This window comes from Rhineura floridana, chromosome 14 (genome assembly GCF_030035675.1).
Source record: "Rhineura floridana isolate rRhiFlo1 chromosome 14, rRhiFlo1.hap2, whole genome shotgun sequence".
Taxonomy (NCBI): Eukaryota; Metazoa; Chordata; class Lepidosauria; order Squamata; family Rhineuridae; genus Rhineura; species Rhineura floridana.
Genome location: NC_084493.1, coordinates 12,401,749 through 12,421,400, shown reverse-complemented (window position 1 = coordinate 12,421,400; position 19,652 = coordinate 12,401,749). Strand labels below are relative to the sequence as shown.

The 19,652-nt window shown below is 41.7% G+C and overlaps 1 protein-coding gene across 2 annotated transcripts in view; it reads left to right on the top strand.

Annotated features, from left to right (window-relative positions):
* Positions 1-19,652, top strand: part of ATP8B4 (ATPase phospholipid transporting 8B4 (putative)) — an 85,929-nt gene that overhangs the window by 57,505 nt on the left and 8,772 nt on the right. The window contains exons 12-17 of one of the 2 annotated variants that reach the window (XM_061595025.1): positions 2,678-2,783; positions 4,294-4,435; positions 7,801-7,984; positions 12,001-12,224; positions 16,125-16,208; positions 18,573-18,818. In XM_061595025.1, the coding sequence (XP_061451009.1) occupies positions 2,678-2,783; positions 4,294-4,435; positions 7,801-7,984; positions 12,001-12,224; positions 16,125-16,208; positions 18,573-18,818 (986 nt within the window). The remainder of the gene's footprint in view (positions 1-2,677; positions 2,784-4,293; positions 4,436-7,800; positions 7,985-12,000; positions 12,225-16,124; positions 16,209-18,572; positions 18,819-19,652) is intronic. The other variant, XM_061595024.1, reaches the window with a different exon arrangement.

The window sequence follows — 19,652 nt, the reverse complement described above, 5'->3', positions numbered from 1 at the left end:
TGGCAGAAAACATTTGATTAATGCAACAAAATGAGGCAAGGGCTCATTTTGGAGCCTGCTCAGCATTGATGATGATGAAGAAGAAGCAATACTTCTCAGCCACCACTGCAACCTGTCAGTGTCATCCAGTGTCATTGATATAAATCAGATAAATAAATCCAGTGAAACTTTCCTGAGTGACTGGTGGCCTTCTTCAGCTTTTCCAAGTATCCCTTGGTAGCCCACTGTGACTTAATTGCTAAAACATATTGACGCTGAAATCATTTGCATCAACAGTTGCTGTATGTTGAACGAATTGAAGTTTCCGAGGTGACTAATCTTCAAAGGCAGACTTGTTCTGTTAATCATCGCAGCGCGTAAAACACATCTTGTATTTCAGACAAGATGTCACAAGTGTGCAGATAACAGTGGGCAGACTATGCCTATTTAACTTGTGCACCAACCATAGCTAGTAAAAGCACTTCCAAGGCCACATTTCAAAAAGACAAAAACAAAAAACGACCCAAGGGTGATCAGACCCAGGACTTTCAGAACCTTGGACAGAGCACAGAGGGCAGACAACTTGATCAACAAGGGCTTGGCTGTGACGGAGCCTTTATATACTCCCTGGGACAGGTTACCTCTCCTAGGCTTCACCAGACTGCTTGCTAAGCAGTGGAGAGCTGGAAAAGGGACAGTGTTCTGTCCTGAATCCTGTCATTCCGTCATTTCTCTGCTATTTCTCATCGGGCATATTGCCTATATTGGTGAGTGGGCTCTGTTGAGGGTGAGGCCTGAGGGGGACAGAATGCTAGTGCCCCAGTAGAATCTTCCTCGGGGAGCTTGCAGGCTCAGGAGGGTCCTGGTGGTTGGTTCAGGCTTGGTGCCAGGGTCCATGTCTAGAGCCACAACTGTCTGCACAACTGGCCTTCCTTAGCAAGGCCCTTGCCCTCTGCAACCATATCCAGATCACTGCTTGTAGTCGGGATCACGATGGCCACTAAATTAAATTCAGTTCAAGCAAATGATTTCAGGTCATTTTCTGAGACTCATTCAAAGTGCTGGTTTCTAGTTTTAAAGCCCTAACAGAATTGGTACCAGGATGTCTCAGTGGCTATCTCTTTCTGCTTGAACTTGCCTTGAGCATTGATATCTGCCTTGCAGGGCCTTTTCTGAGTTCCTGCATCTTTGGAAATGAGGTAGGTGATGGTTGGGGTAGGGCCTTCTCCATTGTGGCACCCTGACCCTGGAATGCTCTCCTCATAGAAGTGGTCTTGGTTCTGCCTGATGACTTATTTGCACCAGACGAAGACCTTTTCACTTATCTAGGCTCTTTCTAGCTGTTGTCTTTTAAAGCATTTTTTAAAACTTCTAAGTTTTCCTTTTTTATAATTTTATGAACTACGTTGTTTGTTGTCGCAAATTGCTTAGTTCCTCTGGAGGCTTTGGGACCAAAAAGTGGGATATTATCTTCTTCTCTTTTCAAAAATCATATTTTAGAATGAAGGCTAATTTTATGTTCTGTTTTTAGTCTGAGGTAGTGGATGAAATAGAATAGACTGCTTAGGACCAGCTTAGAAGATAAATTATTATCTTCTTATGTTCCTGGATTTTTCGGGTCTTGTACTGAACATTGCTATTTTCTGATTTTCATTGTTTTTATCTGTTGTATTTTATCTTGTTAAGCCACTCTGAGACTTTTTAAAAATAAAACAACTAAATAATAATAATAATAATAATAAATACAGTAGAGTCCACATGAGGCAGAGATACAGAGTTGTATCCAGTGTTAGTCCTACTCAGAGTAGACCCACTGAAATGAACGAATCTAAGGATGTTATGTTAATTTGCTTCAACTGATCTCCTTGGAGAAGGACTAGCAGTGGATTACAACCCTTAGAACAGACCTCCCCAAACTTGGGTCCCCAGATGTTGCTGAAGTGCTACTCCCATCAGCCCAGCCACATGGGCAATGGTCTGGAATGATAGGAATTGTAGTCCAGCAACATCTGGGGACCCAAAGGTTGGGAAAGGCCATCTTTGAGATGTCAACTAATGGGCAGGGTGGTGGGGTTCAATTCTGCAGGCCAGTTGCAGGGAACTGGCACAGGCTGGCAATACAGCAGGATTTAACCCCCACTCATCAGCTTCACCCACCTGTCAAATTTCGCCCATGAGGTTAATCCTGTTAAGGATCTGGCCCACAGAAGCAAAGAGGTACCCACCTCTGCTCTGGATGAACCAGAAAATGATATATTAATATAAATATGTGTATGTGAATATGTGCATGGTATTCTAGTCTTACATGTGCAAGACCACATGTTTCATATCCATTTTTTAATAAAGCTTAACATAGATGCTAGATTACAAGAACATCATGTGAATGTGATGCCCTAATTTTAATGTTAGGATTGACAAAATCACAGTTGCTTTAAGTTGCACCACTTATTAACTTACCTCTGTTACTGAAAGTGTTGCAAAGTTCTTTTTTATCACAATGCAAATTAGGGAAAAAATGCTGCCAGTCCTCTGACCATCAGACTACTTAATCTGTATTTATTTGGTTTGCAATAATTACCAGTAGTTGTGTTCTATATGTATTTTAAGTTTTAATGGTTTTTAAATTTTTGTGGCTTTTTAAACCAATTTTAATCTTCTGGTCTGTGACCGTAATAAAAGATTCATTCATTATTTTTAGAAACTGCCATGAACATTGGTTACTCCTGCCACATGCTCACTGACGCCATGGATGAGATTTTCATAGTAGATGGTCACACACAAAAAGAAGTATGTGAAGAACTTAGGTAAAAACCTTTTAAAGCAATTATTTGCTTGTCGTCAACTATCTTCATTGTTTCTTCTCCTTTGCTTGGCTGTAAAATCCATAAAGTTCTAGGAGGTGTTAAATGTTGCAACACTTCCATTTGAAAAGGGAACTTGCTGTATCCTTTGTGGGAGATGCAGGTCCCAGATGTATGAGGAACCTACACTTTTCTCCATGTGCAAGATGCCCACATCTGTTTGTGTACAATGACGTTGATGGAAACTGGACATGAGAATCCATTTGCATATTTGATTTTTGCCACATGCTGTAATGTCTGAAACTATTCTCTCCTTGTGCCAGCTGTTTGCTGACCTGCTGATCTCAAGAAAACAAACCAGGGTTTTAAGTGGCTCTTGGTTGGGTCTGCAAGCTAGGAAAAGGATGGTGATTGTTTTTTACATTGACATACATGGTGTTAAGTTTCAATAGCTTAATGGTGGTTTTTTCAAACTAATTCCATGTTGTTTGATAAAGTTGGCTGTTGCTGTGGCTATAGCCAATTAGAACTTGTTCACACCATACCTTTCTTGGTGTATGCCTTGAGGGGGGAAAAGTCTGGTGGAGAATCTTGGAAAGGGTAGTTTGTGAAAGATGCTGAGAGTTGTTAGGAGACCCCCTATTCTCCCCACAGAGCTACAGTTCTGAGTCAATCCCTCTTCCCAGAGAACTCTGGAAATTGTAGCTCTACGAGGAGAATAGGGCTCTCCTAACAACTCTCTGCACCCCTTCGGAAATTACAACTCTCAGCACCCCTTCGAAAATTACACTTCCCAGGATTCTTTGAGGGAAGCCATGACTATTTAAAGTGGAATAATAATGGAATAAATGTATGGTGTGAATGTGGTCACTATACGAAACAGTGAATCTCCTCATGATTAGACAAATTCATGGAGGAGAAGGCTTTCAATAATGGCTACTAGCCATGATGGCTATGCTCTGCCCCCTCAGTCAGAGGCAGTATGCTTTTGAATGCCAGTGTCTGGAAATTGCAGGAGGAGAAAGTGCTCTTGCACTCAGGTCCTGCTTACGGGTTTCCCGTTGGCATTTGGTTGGCCACCAGAAGAACAGCATGCTGGACTAGATGGGCATTGGCCTATGCCAGCAGTCTTTTCTTATGTTCTGTGGTGTAATCTATGGAATATATTGTGGACTGTTTGCTCGTGAGCAGATTCACTGGCAGGTAGGACCCCCACCTGCCACTGGAAACAGTAGATCTGCACATGTGGTTGGAGTGTTTACTTACATGGGCTCCTTTACTCTTTAGGGCTTGACAGGTTTGGCCTTGACCAGGATCCCAAAAAAGAATATGTGAATGTGGGAGAAAACAGAGACAAACCACTTTTTAAATTGATCAAAGAGTTGCTTCTTCCATGGTGGGAACCGCTGTGACAAAAACCACGCTCTGGCTGTCTTAAAGTTATCACTTGCAACTGAATGTCTGTTCGTTGGATCCCAGCCTGTATCTCATAGATGCATTTTATTTTTTTTAGGAAAACAAAAGATCTTATGTTTGGACTAAGCAAAGATCTTTCTGATGGACATGCTTGTGATGAAAAACTCCAAAAATCAATGCAAAACTTGGAAGAGACTGTCACTGGTGATTATGCCTTAGTAATAAATGGTCATAGCCTTGTAAGTGAATAGTTTCTGGATTTTCCTCTTTCTTCCCCACTCTTAATGTCTCTTTGGTGTTCTAACTATGACAGATCCCTCTCCAAACTCCAAAACTATTTCACAAGAAAGCTAAATACAAAGGCTGATCGAGCTGTAAAGACCAATTAGAAATGACATCTTAACTTTTGGATGGCTTTGGAATGGAAATCAAATTAGTAACTTGGTGCAGCTTTTTTTTTTAATGGTCTTAACATTAGAAATTGACCACTGGTATTGTTTAAGTACTTGTGTGAGGGGAATATCACAAGTCATTGCCAATTACTTAAAAAAGCAACAAGGCAGAGGCAAGAAGGCTTGAGGCTGAATATATTCCTGATGTCAGCTATTTAAGAGCGCAGACTGACCTGAAAGTCATTACTGTTCCAAATTAATGTCATTAAGATACCTCAAGTGGTTTCTCTAAATATCAGCTTTTACAGGGATATCAAAACACTTGGCTTTGATTAAGAAACCTGGTTCTTGTCATAACAGAAGAAAAGCTTACTTTTATAGCTGTTTCTTGTACGCTGGTAAGCCTCCAAATCTCAGAACAAGTATCTGAAATGCTCTTCTGAATTGCTAAGGCCATGAAAAGCTCTGGTTGAACTTTGAACACAACTTGTTGTATGGGCTACAAGCACTTTGATCTTTTGGGTGTTTTCCCCCATCCCTTCCCCTTTTATATTTATACAAGAAACAGCTCTCGAAGCACTTTTGGATAACAGGGTATAAGAAGGAGGACACAAGAAGCACAAAAGAGAAGGAAGTAATTACAAAGGTGTAGCCCGTGTGGCGGGGGGGGGGACACAAGACCCAATGAAAGTCGTATTTGTGAAATAACCAGCGTGCACATGTTTTGAGCAGAGCTCTTTTTCAGGGAAGCTCTCTTTGTCGCCATAGGCAAAGACAAATTGTTCTCCCAGTTGAGTGGATTATAGGCTCCATCCATACCTTATATTTAGAACACTCTTATACTACTTCAGGAGTAGAGAGCCTCTGGCACAGCCTGTCCCAACCTTTGCATCCCCAGATGTTGCTGGACTACAACTCTCATCAGCACCAGCCAGCATAGCCAATGGTCAGGAATTATGGGAACCGTAGTCCAGCAACATTGACAGATCCAAAGATTGGGAAAGAATGCTCCAGGGCAATCAGGGCCACCAGGGGGTCCAATTTGGCCTGCAACCTGATGGACGGGAGGACAGGGTTTAATCCTGCTTCAGTGGCACACAAGGTTGGTTGAACTGGGGCACATTTCTTTCTTTCATTATTTATTAAACCCAAAGCAAATCTGCATAAGGTGCAGGATCCAACTAATAGCCGAGTAGGGAGACCTTCCTGCTCCACACCCTCCTGGGGCCCCACAACTCCAGACGGGTGTTACAGGTTGGCCCCAAAGATGCTCCCTAATTATGCCAGCGAGTCTCACAGCCCTGGAAGGGAGGTCTCAGGAGCACACCTTTCCTTTTAAAGTGCCTAAGGGTGCTCACCGAGCCCTCACTACCTATAACTATTTAAGTCTGATGAATGAAGAGGCCAGGAGAGGGGCGGGGCAAACTTAAATATCCCTTGCATTGGCTACACCCACTGCCCAGGGCCCATGCAATGTGCTTCTGCATGCTGAAGCCACTTGCCAGGCTTTTCCATTGCCTGAGTGGGCGCTGCAACCACTTGCTACCACAGCCACTTTGGGTGCAGGACTGCTACAAATATAACTTCCCTGAAGAAGAACATTGGTTTGAAATGTGTGTAGGCTGGCTCTTTTATCAATGGTGTAGAGTTGTTGTTCTTCCTTCCTTTTTTGTGCTCTTTTTTTAAAAAACAGTTTTCTTCGTTGTCATCTTTTCAGTGGATATGCTCAGTATCTAGCACAGCCTTTCCCAACCAGTGTGCCTCCAGATGTTGTTGGACCACAACTCCCATCAGCCTCAGTCAGCATTGCCAATGGTCAGGAAAGATGGGAATTGTGGTCCAACAACATCTGGAGGCACACTGGTTGGGAAAGGCTGATCTAGCATTATCCACAAATAAGACAGAATTATTCTTATTCAGAAATGCTCACCTTTTTGTGTGTCATATTCAGGGCTGTGGAGTCGGTACACCAAACCTTTGACTCCGACTCCTCTATTTTTCTACTGTCTGACTCCGACTCCACCCAAAATTGCTTCCAACTCCACAGCCGTGGAAAGGGCTGTAAATGTCTTTTTAAATTGGAAGCTCTCATAGGAGCATTTTTATTGCTGCCTGAACATGCGCTGATCTTGGCATCACAGCATTTGTCTTCATCTGGGTCCTGTGTCATACACTGACACACAAAATGTTTTCCATCTTGAGTTATGGTGAAATGCTCAACTACAGCTGACTTCATGGGAAGCTTCTTTGACACTTTGAATGTATAGTTTTAAAAAAATTGTCAATCAAAATTTATTTTGAAGTTGGAGTTGGTATGTTTCTACCGACTCCGACTCCACCCAAAATTGCTTCCGACTCCACGACTCCGACTCCACAGCCCTGGTCATATTACAAAAATGAACATGTCCTACGCTAAACGTCCTCAGTTCTGAAATGTCTTTCTTGGATTTTACTTGGGCTTGACAGAATTCACAATTATAGGAGATACATGCCTGGCACAGCGAATAACATGAGATAGAGATATGGCATCATGCCCATCTAGGATCCAGAAGGATCTGTCAATTTTGGTTCTCCCAGTTTCTCATTCTTCCAGTATTAAATTCAGTTCACCACATTTTTGTGATTTTTAAAAATAAAAATCCTCATGAAAATTCTTCAGCACTTTTGTGCGAATTTCTCCTAATAAACATATTTTTGTAGGCGGTTTTGACTAGCGTACCCGTTTCTGCAAGCAATTTCTCTTTGTGTATGCTATATATTCATTTTGATGCACACTTTCCCCTAATATATGCACTTTTGTCAACATTGCTTGGTTGGAGAACTAAATCATAAAATTCAGTTAAGTGCGAATGTTGAAGGATATCTTAGATTGTTTCAGAAGGTGTGAATTTGAGAGATTTGGCTTTAAATGCCTACTGAATCAAATTTCTCCCCCATTCCTACATTGATAGATGTTAACAGGGTAATATGTGGAGGACATGCAGGTCAGTGACACACAATTACGATGATGATTAATGGTGTGGCAGTATTCATTAGGCCCTTGAAATTATTTTATTATTTATTTATTTTATTAAATTTATATCCCACCCTCCCTCCCAGAAGGAGCCCAGGGGGGCAAACAAAAACACTAAAAGCACTTTAAAACATCTTAAAAACAAAAGACTGTTTAAAACAGTTTGCAGCTGTTTGATGGGCAAACTTTCTATCTGAAGGCTCATGCACTTGAGGCTGATCTGGAAAATGAATTCGTGGAAGCTGCTTGCTCTTGTAAAGCTGTGATCTGCTGCAGAGTCACTCCCTTGCAGAAAGCACAGGTTGTGGAGCTGGTCAAAAAGCACCGGAAAGCTATCACCTTGGCCATTGGAGATGGAGCCAATGATATTGGCATGATCAAAAGTAAGTGGAGGTTCTGTATGCTGACTATTTGAAAGGAATGTTGAGAAAGTCCAACTATATATCATGGCAAACTTTTCAAGAATCCCTTCATGTGACGAAGAGCAAAATTCTGGGTGGGAGGTGGGGAATCCCTTCTGCTTTACTTTCTGAGGGATGATCATAAGCACAGCAGGCCTGGGCATCCATCAATGTGCATCTGTCAGTCCCTAGGAGTTGGTTCCTAGGAAATGCATTTGGGGTTAGGATGCCAGGTGTTAGAGAGGGGATACGGCAGCCTGAGATGCATCTTCTATGGTGAATGAAGAAAGCAGTGGTGCATTTTTGTAGTTGCTAGAGTTGTCCCTGAAATTTTATCTAAAGTGGATTTTGAAGTGCATTTTGGTGGGATTTCTCCATCTGAAAAAGTTTGATGGAAGCTAAAAATGTTTAGGTAAGAATAGCAAAATTTCTTGCGCATTGACACGTCAGCCATTTTGTGCAAATATAGGTACCAAACAGCTAGTCACAGGGCTGATTCATAGGACACCCTCAGGTTTGTTTTCTGTCCATTATCACATTTTTGGTTGGATGTATAAGACTGAGATTCAGAAAGGAAAAATAAAAAAAATGTGGAAAAGCCTTCCTGGGTTTGTGCCACTTCAGAATGGTCCTCCATGTCAAATGAGTCCTGTATGTGGTACGTTAGGACAAGGCTACGCTATAAACCTTGGATTGTATTCAAGTAAGTCCTACTTAGAGTAGGCCCACTGAAATGGATGAACCTAAGCTAGGCATGTCAGTTAACTTTATTGGGTCTACTCTAAGTAGGACTAGCATTTACTACCACCTCATACCTCTGAAATCCCAATTTCAGGGTGAATTTGAGTAGAGAGGTTGCACTTTGGCAAGGACTAAAAACTTTTGTAGGAATGTCAATGAACTGTGGGCGTCCAAACATTGCAAAAATGACACAGCCTCTTGAGTATCCTCTAATTGTACACAGGCAATGCAAATTAAACAGGATTAAATATCCCTAAATATTAAATATTAGACAGGCACCATCTCTGTTATCTTTCTGGCGCCTATTGAAGACCTTTCTCTTTCAACAAGCCTTTTAAGTAGCGACCTTATCCCAGTCTGAGTCTGTGTTGGAATTGCTTTTTAATATATTTTAAACCTTTTTTAATGTTTTTAAATCTTTTTAAAAAATATTTTAAAGATGTTTTGTTTTAATATGTGTTTAATGGTTGTTGTGTTTTAATATATTTTAAAGTCTGTTTTTATGAAGTTTTAAAGTGTTTTTAGTGCTTTTGTTTGCCGCCCTGGGCTTCTACTGAGAGAAAGAGCAGGATATAAATCAAATAAATAAATAAATAATAATAAATAAATAATGTTTCAATTGGTGCAGTATACCTAAGTATAATGAGGTATGATGGGCAATATCTTGGTTAACACAATCCCTAATATGCAAGCAATTTCTCTTGTTTAACGCATTTGTGTATGTTATATGTTCATTTCGATGCACACTTTCCCCTAATATATACACTTTTGTCAACATTGGTTGGTTGGAGAACCGAATCGCAGTTTTGTTCTCTTGCTAAAGAAATGGGTGGGTAGATGCTGATTACATTATAACACTTTTGGGGTTAATTCCATACATGAATACACCTCCAAAATGTCTTCCAACTGGTTCAGTACCAACTGAATTTATTGTACTAACTGAACAGCTGTGGTTGCAACCCTGAAAAGTTCTGGAGGGCAGGATACTTCATTTTTTTATTGAATTTATTTCATACATAGCTTGCCTCGTCCTGAAGTCCTGGGGCTATTTATATCAGATTACAAAACAAATACAAGTCCAGTAAAAATAGCTTAGACACACTAAAAAGACTCTTCTTGCCTTCACCACTTGATTTGGTCACTTGTGGGAAAATGGATTAGCCTCAGCAAGCCCTGCGTTTACTTTATGCAGCTCTCTCGGAGTCATCAGCCCTATCTGAAATTGCTGCTAGCTAAAGCCCTCCCTATTCCTCAGCCTACTCTACAAACAGGCCTTGTATGTACCTGAAAGGATTGCCCGTCTCCATATGAACCTGCCCAAACAAGCTAATAGCGGGATGGCATGGTGGGCCACTGTTTCCCTGGCCTGCGGCCAGTTGCATCGCTGGTGCTTACCAGGATGTCGTGAGGCGACTGTGAGGTGGGAATGATGCAAATGAACTGGCTGGAAATGCAATGGATTGGCTCCGCTGGTGCATTCGCACTCTGCCAACCTTGCTGCCACCTCCCCCTTTACCTTTCAGTAAGCAGCAACAATGTAACAGACCGGAGGTCAGGTGTATGGTAATGTCCTACCACCCCATTTGCTACTGCATAGATCTTTTGAGGAGGTCTCCTCCAGGTGTCATTGCTTTCTGAGATGAGTCGGTGGCAACTGTGGAGAAGGCCTTCTCAGTTGTGGCACCCCATTCACGGAATACTCTACCCAGGCAGGCTTGCTTGGTGGGTCCTTTTATTTATCCTTTTGGCGTCAGCCAGCAACCATTTTATTTCTCCTTTTTATACTGGGGATTATATGGTGTTCAGTTTTTATCTGCTGTTTTTATTTTAGCGGAATCTTTCCTATTGTTTATACGTGTTAATTTTTTGTTTTTAGTATTATTAACAGCCATGGGAATACGATGTATTGAAGGATGGTATATAAAATGGTGCAATAAATGAATGAGATGAAGACTTTTCCTTTGGTCATGTGTTACGACCCTGTGTGTAGGAGTAATTTTCCGGTAATTACCGGTAATTATGTAACTGACAGGGCAATCTTTATATATGTCTACTTATTTATTTATTTTATTTATTTGTTAAATTTTTATACCGCCCCACTAGCATAGCTCTCTGGGCGGTGTACAACAAAGAAATACAAATATATACAATAAAATCCCATAAACTTGGTAGTAAATCCTACTAAGTTCAATGGAGCTTATTCCAAAGTAAGTGGGTATAGAGATGGGCGAATCTGTCAACTTTGGCTTCTCATTTTTCCAATATTGAGTTCAGTTCTTTACATTTCCATGTCAATTTGTGATTTAAAAAAAAATGAAAATTTATCAGCAATTTAGTATGCAATTTTGCCCAATATACACGCTTTTGCAAAGCAATTTCCCCTAATATAATGCATTTTGTATGTTATTTTCCCTAAAACGTTCATTTTCATGCACATGGTATACAGTATGCATCTTTGTACATATAGTATGACTTGGTTGGAGATTTACATTGTGTAATTCAGAAAAGTTTCTCCATTTTGAAAGAGAATTTTGAAGTGCAAACTAGCCCTTTTGGTAGTTCCACCAACCTCAGAAGCTTGGGGTGATTGGGTACGAGAGGCCATTCTCTGTGGCAGCCCCTAAGTTGTGGAACTCCCGCCCCGCCAAGGTGCATCTGGCAACTTCACTGTACAGTTTTAGGCGAATGCTGAAGACGCATCTCTTTACCCTGGCCTTTGACACCTGAAATGTGTATTTTTAGGACTCACCCTAGTTTGTTATTTTAGGTTGTTTTTAATTATTTTTAATGCCGTATATTAAAATTGTTGTAACGTGCCCTGGGACCTCTGGATGAAGATGAAGAAGACGATGATGACGACGACGACGATGATGATAATAATAATAATAGTAGGTTCATCTTTAATTGTGAACTGATCAAATTCCTTCTCCATTCCAAACTAGGTGTGGGATTGCAGGCTGAATTGCGATATTCCGCATTGCTGGTGGTGCATGAAGCTGCCTTACACCTACTCGGACCGCAAGCAAAGTACTGGTTACTATACTAAACTGATTACTATACTGCCTGGCAGCTGTTCTCCATGATTTCACATAGGAGGTCTTCTTGCTCAGTTCTTCCTGGAGAATTGAACCTGGGACCTTCTGCAGGAAAAGCAGATGCTCTGCCAAAGAGCTATGAGTAGTGGTACCCATTTGATTTGTCATGTATTTCCTGTCCCCTTTCAAATATTCATTTCCCTTTTGTTCATTTGCTTGCAGGTGCCCACATAGGGGTTGGCATCAGTGGCCAGGAAGGCACCCAGGCCATTTTGAACAGTGATTATTCTTTTGCCCAATTCCGATACCTCCAGAGGCTCTTGCTTGTCCACGGCAGGTGGTCATACTTCCGGATGTGCAAGTTCTTGTGTTACTTCTTCTATAAAAATGTTGCCTTCACTCTGGTACACTTCTGGTTTGGTTTCTTCTGTGGTTTTTCAGCCCAGGTAGGATGTTGTCATTTAGTTATACAAACTATAAAATAGGGATGGAAGGAGTTGTCAAATCTGGTTATCTCATTTTCTCATTTTCCTAATCTTAAATTCAGTTCTCCACATTTCCACAGCAATTTGCGATTTTTAAAAATAAAAATCCTCATGGAAATTGTTCAACATTATAGTGCAAAATTCTCCTAGTAAGCATTTTTTGTATGCAGTTTTAAGTAATGTACACCTTTTGGAAAGCAATTTTCCTAATATAATGCATCTTTATATATTATCTTCACTAATACATTCACTTCTATACACACTTTTACCTAATATATGCCTATTTGTAAGCGTTCTTTGGTTGGAGAACTGCATTACAAAATTCAGATAAGTGCACATTTCAAAGGATTGCTGTGTTTCGGTTTTCATATTTTTTGGAAAGTCTGAATTTGATAGATTAAGCTTTAAATTGGAACTGAATTTAATCTCGCCCCCCATTGCTACCAGAAAACAAATGGTGCCTTCTGTGTATTTAAAAAGATTAGTTTCTTAAGCCTGCTTGTTTTTTTAGTAGATGATAGAAAACAAAAGCGCTTAAGTGAAATTCACAAAACATTGCTTCAATAATGGTCGGATAAATATTTCTGTACTACACTTAGTGCTTTCCCCCCTAATTGTATCCAAAACAGAGGTTGTTTCATCTACTGAAAAGTGAATTTTACATAGAGTTTGTGGAGAAATCTTCAACTGTTTGTTGAAAAATAAATAAAAATCAAAATAAATTGGGGTATAAGTTTCTGACAGTTGACCCTCACACTTTCTCCGCTTAATTGCAGGGATCCCAAACTTAGGAGGGGGCTTTGGGAATACATGGGGAGCTGCCCCATCTAGAAGTTTAAATATGGGGGGAGAGTAGGGATGGTGAGAATTCTGCTGAGTTCAGATTTAGCACTGGATTTTTCAGTGTTCTGCATTTTCTCCATCTTTGCAGAGTAATCCTGTTTGCTCCGAACTTTAGTGGCTTTCCTCCAACACTGGGTTTCCCCCCCTCAAATATTCCCTCAAATATATTGTTCTTGTATTGTTTTTACTCACAGCACAGCATTGCAGCTCTCTCTCTCTCTCTCTCCTGGGGGGGGGAGAGAGAGTCCTGAGTGAGTGAGGAGAGGTAGAAGGAGCAGCTCAAGCCCATGCAAGATTCTTTCAGGTAATAGTAAGGAGATGAGTCTGCTTGTTGCTCAGACTAGAAACATAGGGACATGCCTTATTCTGAGTCAGACCATTGGCCTGTCTAGCTCAGTATTGCCTACACTGGCTAGCAGCAGTACTGTAGAGTTGCAGACAAGGGTTTCTCCCAGACCTATCTAGGTATGCTGAGGACTGAATCGGGGACCTTCTGCATGCAAAGGATGTGCTCTACGGCTAAAAGTAAGGTTGCTATCAAAAACTGAGCTGGTCGTCAAATAAAGGCCATACTAAATGGTAGATTAGCTCTCTGTCTGTGCCCTTAAGCGCAAGCCACCCAAAGTACCCTCCCCCGTGCTAGGATCCCCCCATGCTAGGACCTCAATCAGGACACACAGGGCCGGCTCCAGGCATGCAGGGGCCCTTGGGCATCAGCTTGCCCTGGCCGCCCAGTGTGTGTGTGTGTGCGCGTCCGTGTGCCCCCACCCCCCCACAACTCCCCTACCTGTCTAGTCTTTACCATTGCCCTTAATGAAGATGGCGGCCACGGTTTCCCTAAGGGGAATGAAGCCTCTGCCGCCATCTTTGTTGATGGCACACGTGCATGCTATGCGTGCACATCTCTGCCATCAACTAAGATGGCGGCAGTGGCTTCAGTACCTTAGGGAAGCTGCGGCCGCCATCTTCGTTAAGGGCAATGCTAAAAAGCTGGCTGACAGGTAAGTGGGGGGTGTGGGGGCATGCGGATTGTGGAAGGGGAGTGAGGGCCCCTCAGGGGCTCCTGTAGCTCCGGGGCCCTCAGGCCAGTGCCCATCCTGGCCACCCTTTAGAACTGGCCCTGAGGACACACACACACACAATTTGTATTAAAATAACCTGCACTTGAGGTTTAGTTTGGCCCTCAGATCTCACGCCCTAACAAATGGTTCTGTAAGATATTAACTCCTTTGCCAACAAGTTCAAATAGGACATGTTTAGGTTAGAACTCTCCCCCTAGTACACTGGTCTTCAACCTTAGGTCCCCAGATGTTGTTGAACTACAGCTCTCATCATCCCTAGACAGCATAGTCAATGGTTAGAGATGATGGGAGTTGTAGTCCATCAACACCTGGGGGCCCTAGGTTGAAGACCAGTGCCCGAGTGACCTGGATTTGTGTGCATGGCGCTTGCAACCTCTATTAGAGGCAGAGCACACTTGTCAAACTACAATTCCCTGGTTCTTTGGGGGAAGCCGTGACAAATTAAACTGGTCTAAAACTAAGATATATTTGTAGTGTGGATAACACTCCCCAGCCCCCTCTGATGTTCAAAAGCTTAGCAGGCATGTTATCATATTTGTTCACATACATTTGCCTATGTCTTCAGAAAGTAATATTTCAAGCCAGTTACAATTATTTTTGGCTATTTATCTTATTTATGACAATATCCTATTGTCAAAAAGGGCTTCAAAGAAACGCTTTCTTAATAAAATGTGCAAACAATTATCCTGTGCATGATTATATATATATTTTATTTTTTGGCATTCATGCCAAAGTGTATAAAAAATAGTGAAAAGCTTTTTCTTTTTTAAATGACACGTGAGCGATTATCTGTTCCCAAACTTTTGTGATAACCATGTAGATTTTGATTATCTGTGAAGCAGTCATCTAACCCATTCCAGGGTTATCCCCCCAAATCATTGGCTAATGCAGTGGGTGGCTAATGTTTCAGAAGGAATACTTGCTGTTCAGTTCTGTTAATTTTTCCAGTGCATTTTTGCTAATTGTCTAAATGAGAAACAGATGAGGGAGGGCACCTCGCATTTATACTACACTGCTGTTTCTTAAGGCAGTGTGTTCATAAATCCCATTTCAAAGTTAGGAGTGTCAAGATATAAGTAACTGTGACTTTTACATGCCTCATTCCTAGGAGATCTGCCTCCCAGAATGGAATGTTGTTGTTATTTATTTATTTATTATTTGATTTATATCCTGCTCTTCCTCCCAGCAGGAGCCCATGTTTAAGAAGAGAATATCACAAATCGATATTTGTATAACTTTATCAACTCCCTGCTTACCAAGACACTACGAAGAATTAAGCATAAATCTGCATTGATCTTTGTGGAAGAACTCAAGCCATATGAGTTTGACCTTTTTTTATAAGGATAAATTGTAACAGGGCTAGTACCACTTATTTATTTGAAATGTGACATCTCTGACAACACTTTGCCCCAGCAAGAAATTAAGGTTTAAAATTGAGTGGATAGAACAAGTTGCTTGTGTGCTTAGGCTAGCCCCAGCTGTGCTGAGAGCTGTGCTGAGTAGGAGATATAGAGATTTCAAATTCATGTGGAACAGCCAGGGCTAGTGAAACTCTGTTGTTTAGAAACATAAGTGGGACTGTGTACAATCTGAGAGGGTTGCCAGGGGCAACCTACAGTGCCACTGAGTATGCTGGGGGCATCTCTTCGACGAGGTGTGGGACACCTTTAGGCCTCTGGATATTGCTAAACTACAAGTCCCATCAGCCCTAGCAAATATGGCCAGGGATGGTGGGATTTGTAGTTCAGCAACATCTGGAGGGCCAAAGGTTCCCCACACCTGTTCATTACTGTTCACAATCTTAGTATTGTCCTTGGCATCTGCTGTAGTGCTGCAGCAAGGTCTGGGTTATGCTATGCTGTTAAACAAAATGCAGAAGTTGTGAGAGCAAGCAATTAGTAGGATTTTTAACTCACTATGTATGTTCTCTTTGCAGACTGTTTATGACCAGTGGTTTATCACCCTCTTCAACATTGTGTACACTTCTCTGCCTGTACTAGCTATGGGCTTGTTCGATCAGGTATGCATTTGGCATCTTCTCGATTAACTTTCTTTAACGTGGGTCTGTCCAGCAGCTTTCCTGCCCAGGATTCTGTAACAATCCCCGTGGGATGGAAAAGAAGCCAGATTTGACTTGAATCAGGTATCAACACTCAAATGTTATGATTCCAGATTATGCAGAACCTTCATGGCTGAAAATATTAACCAAGCCAAACATTTGTAGCTGAGGAAGGCTTCAGCTATTAAGGATACAGCATGTAGCCAATTTGTTAAAGCTATATTAAAGACATCTCTGGTTCAGAGGAACAGAAGGTTCTTGGCACACAGCAATTGGAAGCCTAATTGCAAGAACTCTTGCCTCCTGAGATCTGCATGGCTCAGCCCCCTTTTCCTTTCACTTGGATATTTTAGCGTCTCATTTGTATCCCTGGGCACCTTTGTCCTTGAAATCAGGCCGCTACTGGTACTGTCAGGGCCCAGCAAGGTCGGAATGGGGTCAGTTCTCAGCTTTGGTAGACAAGGATCAAAGAGGCCACAGGCAGATGATGGGGCTGAAGGCAGGCTGATGGTCAGGTACAGGATTGGTATGGCAAAGCAACCTATGCTATTCTCAGTCTGAGTTACACACACTCCAGTTCGTACACTGGTTGTTCAAGTAACCTGGTTCTGGCTGAACTTACGAGCTGCAATTCCAGCTTCAGCCACCATATGGGTAGTGTTGCAGCGTAGCAGAGATTGGGATAGTGGTTCCCTTCGTTTTCGAGTTTTTCCAGTGGCACAGGGAGTTAGGTGCGTGGTTCAAGACTCTGGACCCTTTGCTTCTCCCGATGTCATAGGACCCATGAGATTCAATTACAGCGTGTTGCGCTACTCCATTTCGTAGAATGTGCTCCATTGTTATCTCATTTGCTTAGCTACTTTGCATCTGCCTTCCTTTCTAATCTTATCCAAGATGTCTGTGTTAGTTTTATTTTTTTCTTGTTAGCTTCATCCAATGAAGCCAAAAGTTGGAAGATTCAGTACAGAAAAGTAAAATAGTTCTTCACACAGTGCGTATTTCATTCATGGAATCTGCTCCCCCAAGATGTCATGATGGCCACCAGTTTGGATTCCTATAAAAGGGGATTAGACAAATTCATGCAGGATAGGGCTATCAGTGACTACTTGGCACAATGGCTATATTCTACCTCTACTGTCAGAACTGGCATGCCTCTGAATGTCAGTTGCTGGGAGTCACAAATGGGAGTGTGCTGTTGCACTCAAGTCCTGCTTGTGGGCTTCCCTTAGGCGTCTGGTTGGCTACTATGAGAACAGGATGTTGGACTAGATGAGCTTTTGGCGTGATCCAGCAGGGCTATTCTTATGTTCTTATATAGGGAAATCAGCTGAGACTTCAGGTCCCATGGTATGGTTAGGATTTTAGACTCTGAAATTAATTGTCTAATGTGTGTGTCCCAGGGTTGCTCTTTAGATCAGCCTTTCCCAACCAGTGTGCCTCCAGATGTTGTTGGACCACAACTCCCATCTTTCCTGACCATTGGCAATGCTGGCTGAGGCTGATGGGAGTTGTGGTCCAACAACATCTGGAGGCACACTGGTTGGGAAAGGCTGCTTTAGATGGTAAAGTGTATTACTTCACTTACTTCAAGGGGCCCTCCTGTTTTTCTGCGGAGTAGGGTCCTGGACCTCTGCCCCAAAGTCCTACCCTGACGACACCACATCAGGGTCCATTCCTCACTGTAGGTGTTTCTCCTTCCTTAGCAGTCTTGGGATCTGATCACCAAGCCCTCCAACCACACATTTAGTGTAATATCTAGTTTAGTCCTTGAACATAAGAGCCCTGCTAGATCAGGCCAGCGGCCCATCTAGTCCAGCATCACAGTGTCTAACCAGTTAGCCTGCAAGCAGGACCTGAGAGCAAGAGCATTCTCCCCTTCTGCAGTTTCTAGCAACTGATGTTTGGGAGCATGCCACCTCCGACTATGGAGGCAGAGCACAGCCGTTTGATAGCCTTATCTTTCAATATTCAGCTTCATTAGATGTCCCGAGCTCTTTTCTCTATCCACTTTCTCCATGCCCTACATAACTTTATATGCTTCCATCATGTCACTTGTCACTCGCCTTTTCTCTAAACTAAAAAGCCCTAAATGCTGCAATGTTTCCTCGTAGGGAAGTCGCTTGGATGCACATTGATATTAAAAAGAGTAAATAAAAGGTTTTGGGATTTGTTTCTGCAGTCCTGCCTAATATGAAAGTCTTTTGCCTGTCAGATATGTCCATCCTTTTAAAGACTGAATTTAACAATACATTGGGGGTCATGTACTTTGGAAATAAACACAGATGTCATTACTGTTAAAAATTCAAGTGAATGCATATTTTGCAGGATGTGGATGAGCAGAACTGCCTCAATTTTCCAAAGCTCTACGAACCTGGGCAATTAAATCTCCTGTTCAACAAGCGCAGATTTTTCATCTGCATAGCACATGGAATCTATACCTCAGTGGTTCTTTTCTTCATCCCTTATGGTGCGTTTTATGATGCAGTTGGAGAAGATGGGAACCATATTGCTGACTACCAGTCTTTTGCAGTCACCATTGCAACATCTTTGATCATCGTAGTCAGTGTTCAGGTAACAACAACAACAATTGCTAAAGATATTAATACTATGTGGTCCTAATCTAATTTTTAAAGTATCATTGTTCTCAACGTAGCTGATTTTGATCTAAGCATTGAGACATTTCCCCCTCTAAATCTGTATGCAGTAATGGGACAATGTTAAGAACAGAATGTGCGATTCATATCTTCTAACGTATTGTCTTGTTGGTTTCTTTCAGCTTCTCATTTTTCTAATCTTAAGTTCAGCACTCCACATTTCCACATCAGTGTGCAGGTTTTTTTTAACAGAAAAGTCCTCATAAAAATGCATCAGGATTTTAGCGTAAAGGACTCTCAATATACATATTTTTGTATGTAGCTTTGCCTGATATACACATTTTTGCAAAGCAATTTTCCCTGACACAATGCATTTTTGTATGTTATTTTCATTAAAATATGAATTTGTATGCATATATTAATTTTGTACACATTACTTGGCCGGAGAGCTGCATTGCAAAATTCAGAGAAGTGTGAATTTTGAAGGAAGGCTGTATTTTGGTTTATGTGTTGTTTTGGGAAGTGTGAATTCAGTAAGTTTGCCTTCACATGTGAACTGGATTGAATTTCTTCCTCATCCTTAGTCACAGATATGGAAACCTGACTAAATGCCTATTATTATGACAGCTAAAGTATATATGGAGGACAAGCAAGGACCCCTGGAGTATGCAGTGCATCACTAATCTTGCAAGAACCCAGTTGTCATTGTAGTGCACGCACAGATACTTATATCCCCCATGTAGTTCTTGTTAGTAGGGCCCAAGTGAACTCAAGCTGAAAAGCAAACTGGGCTGCATCCAGGTTTGATGGG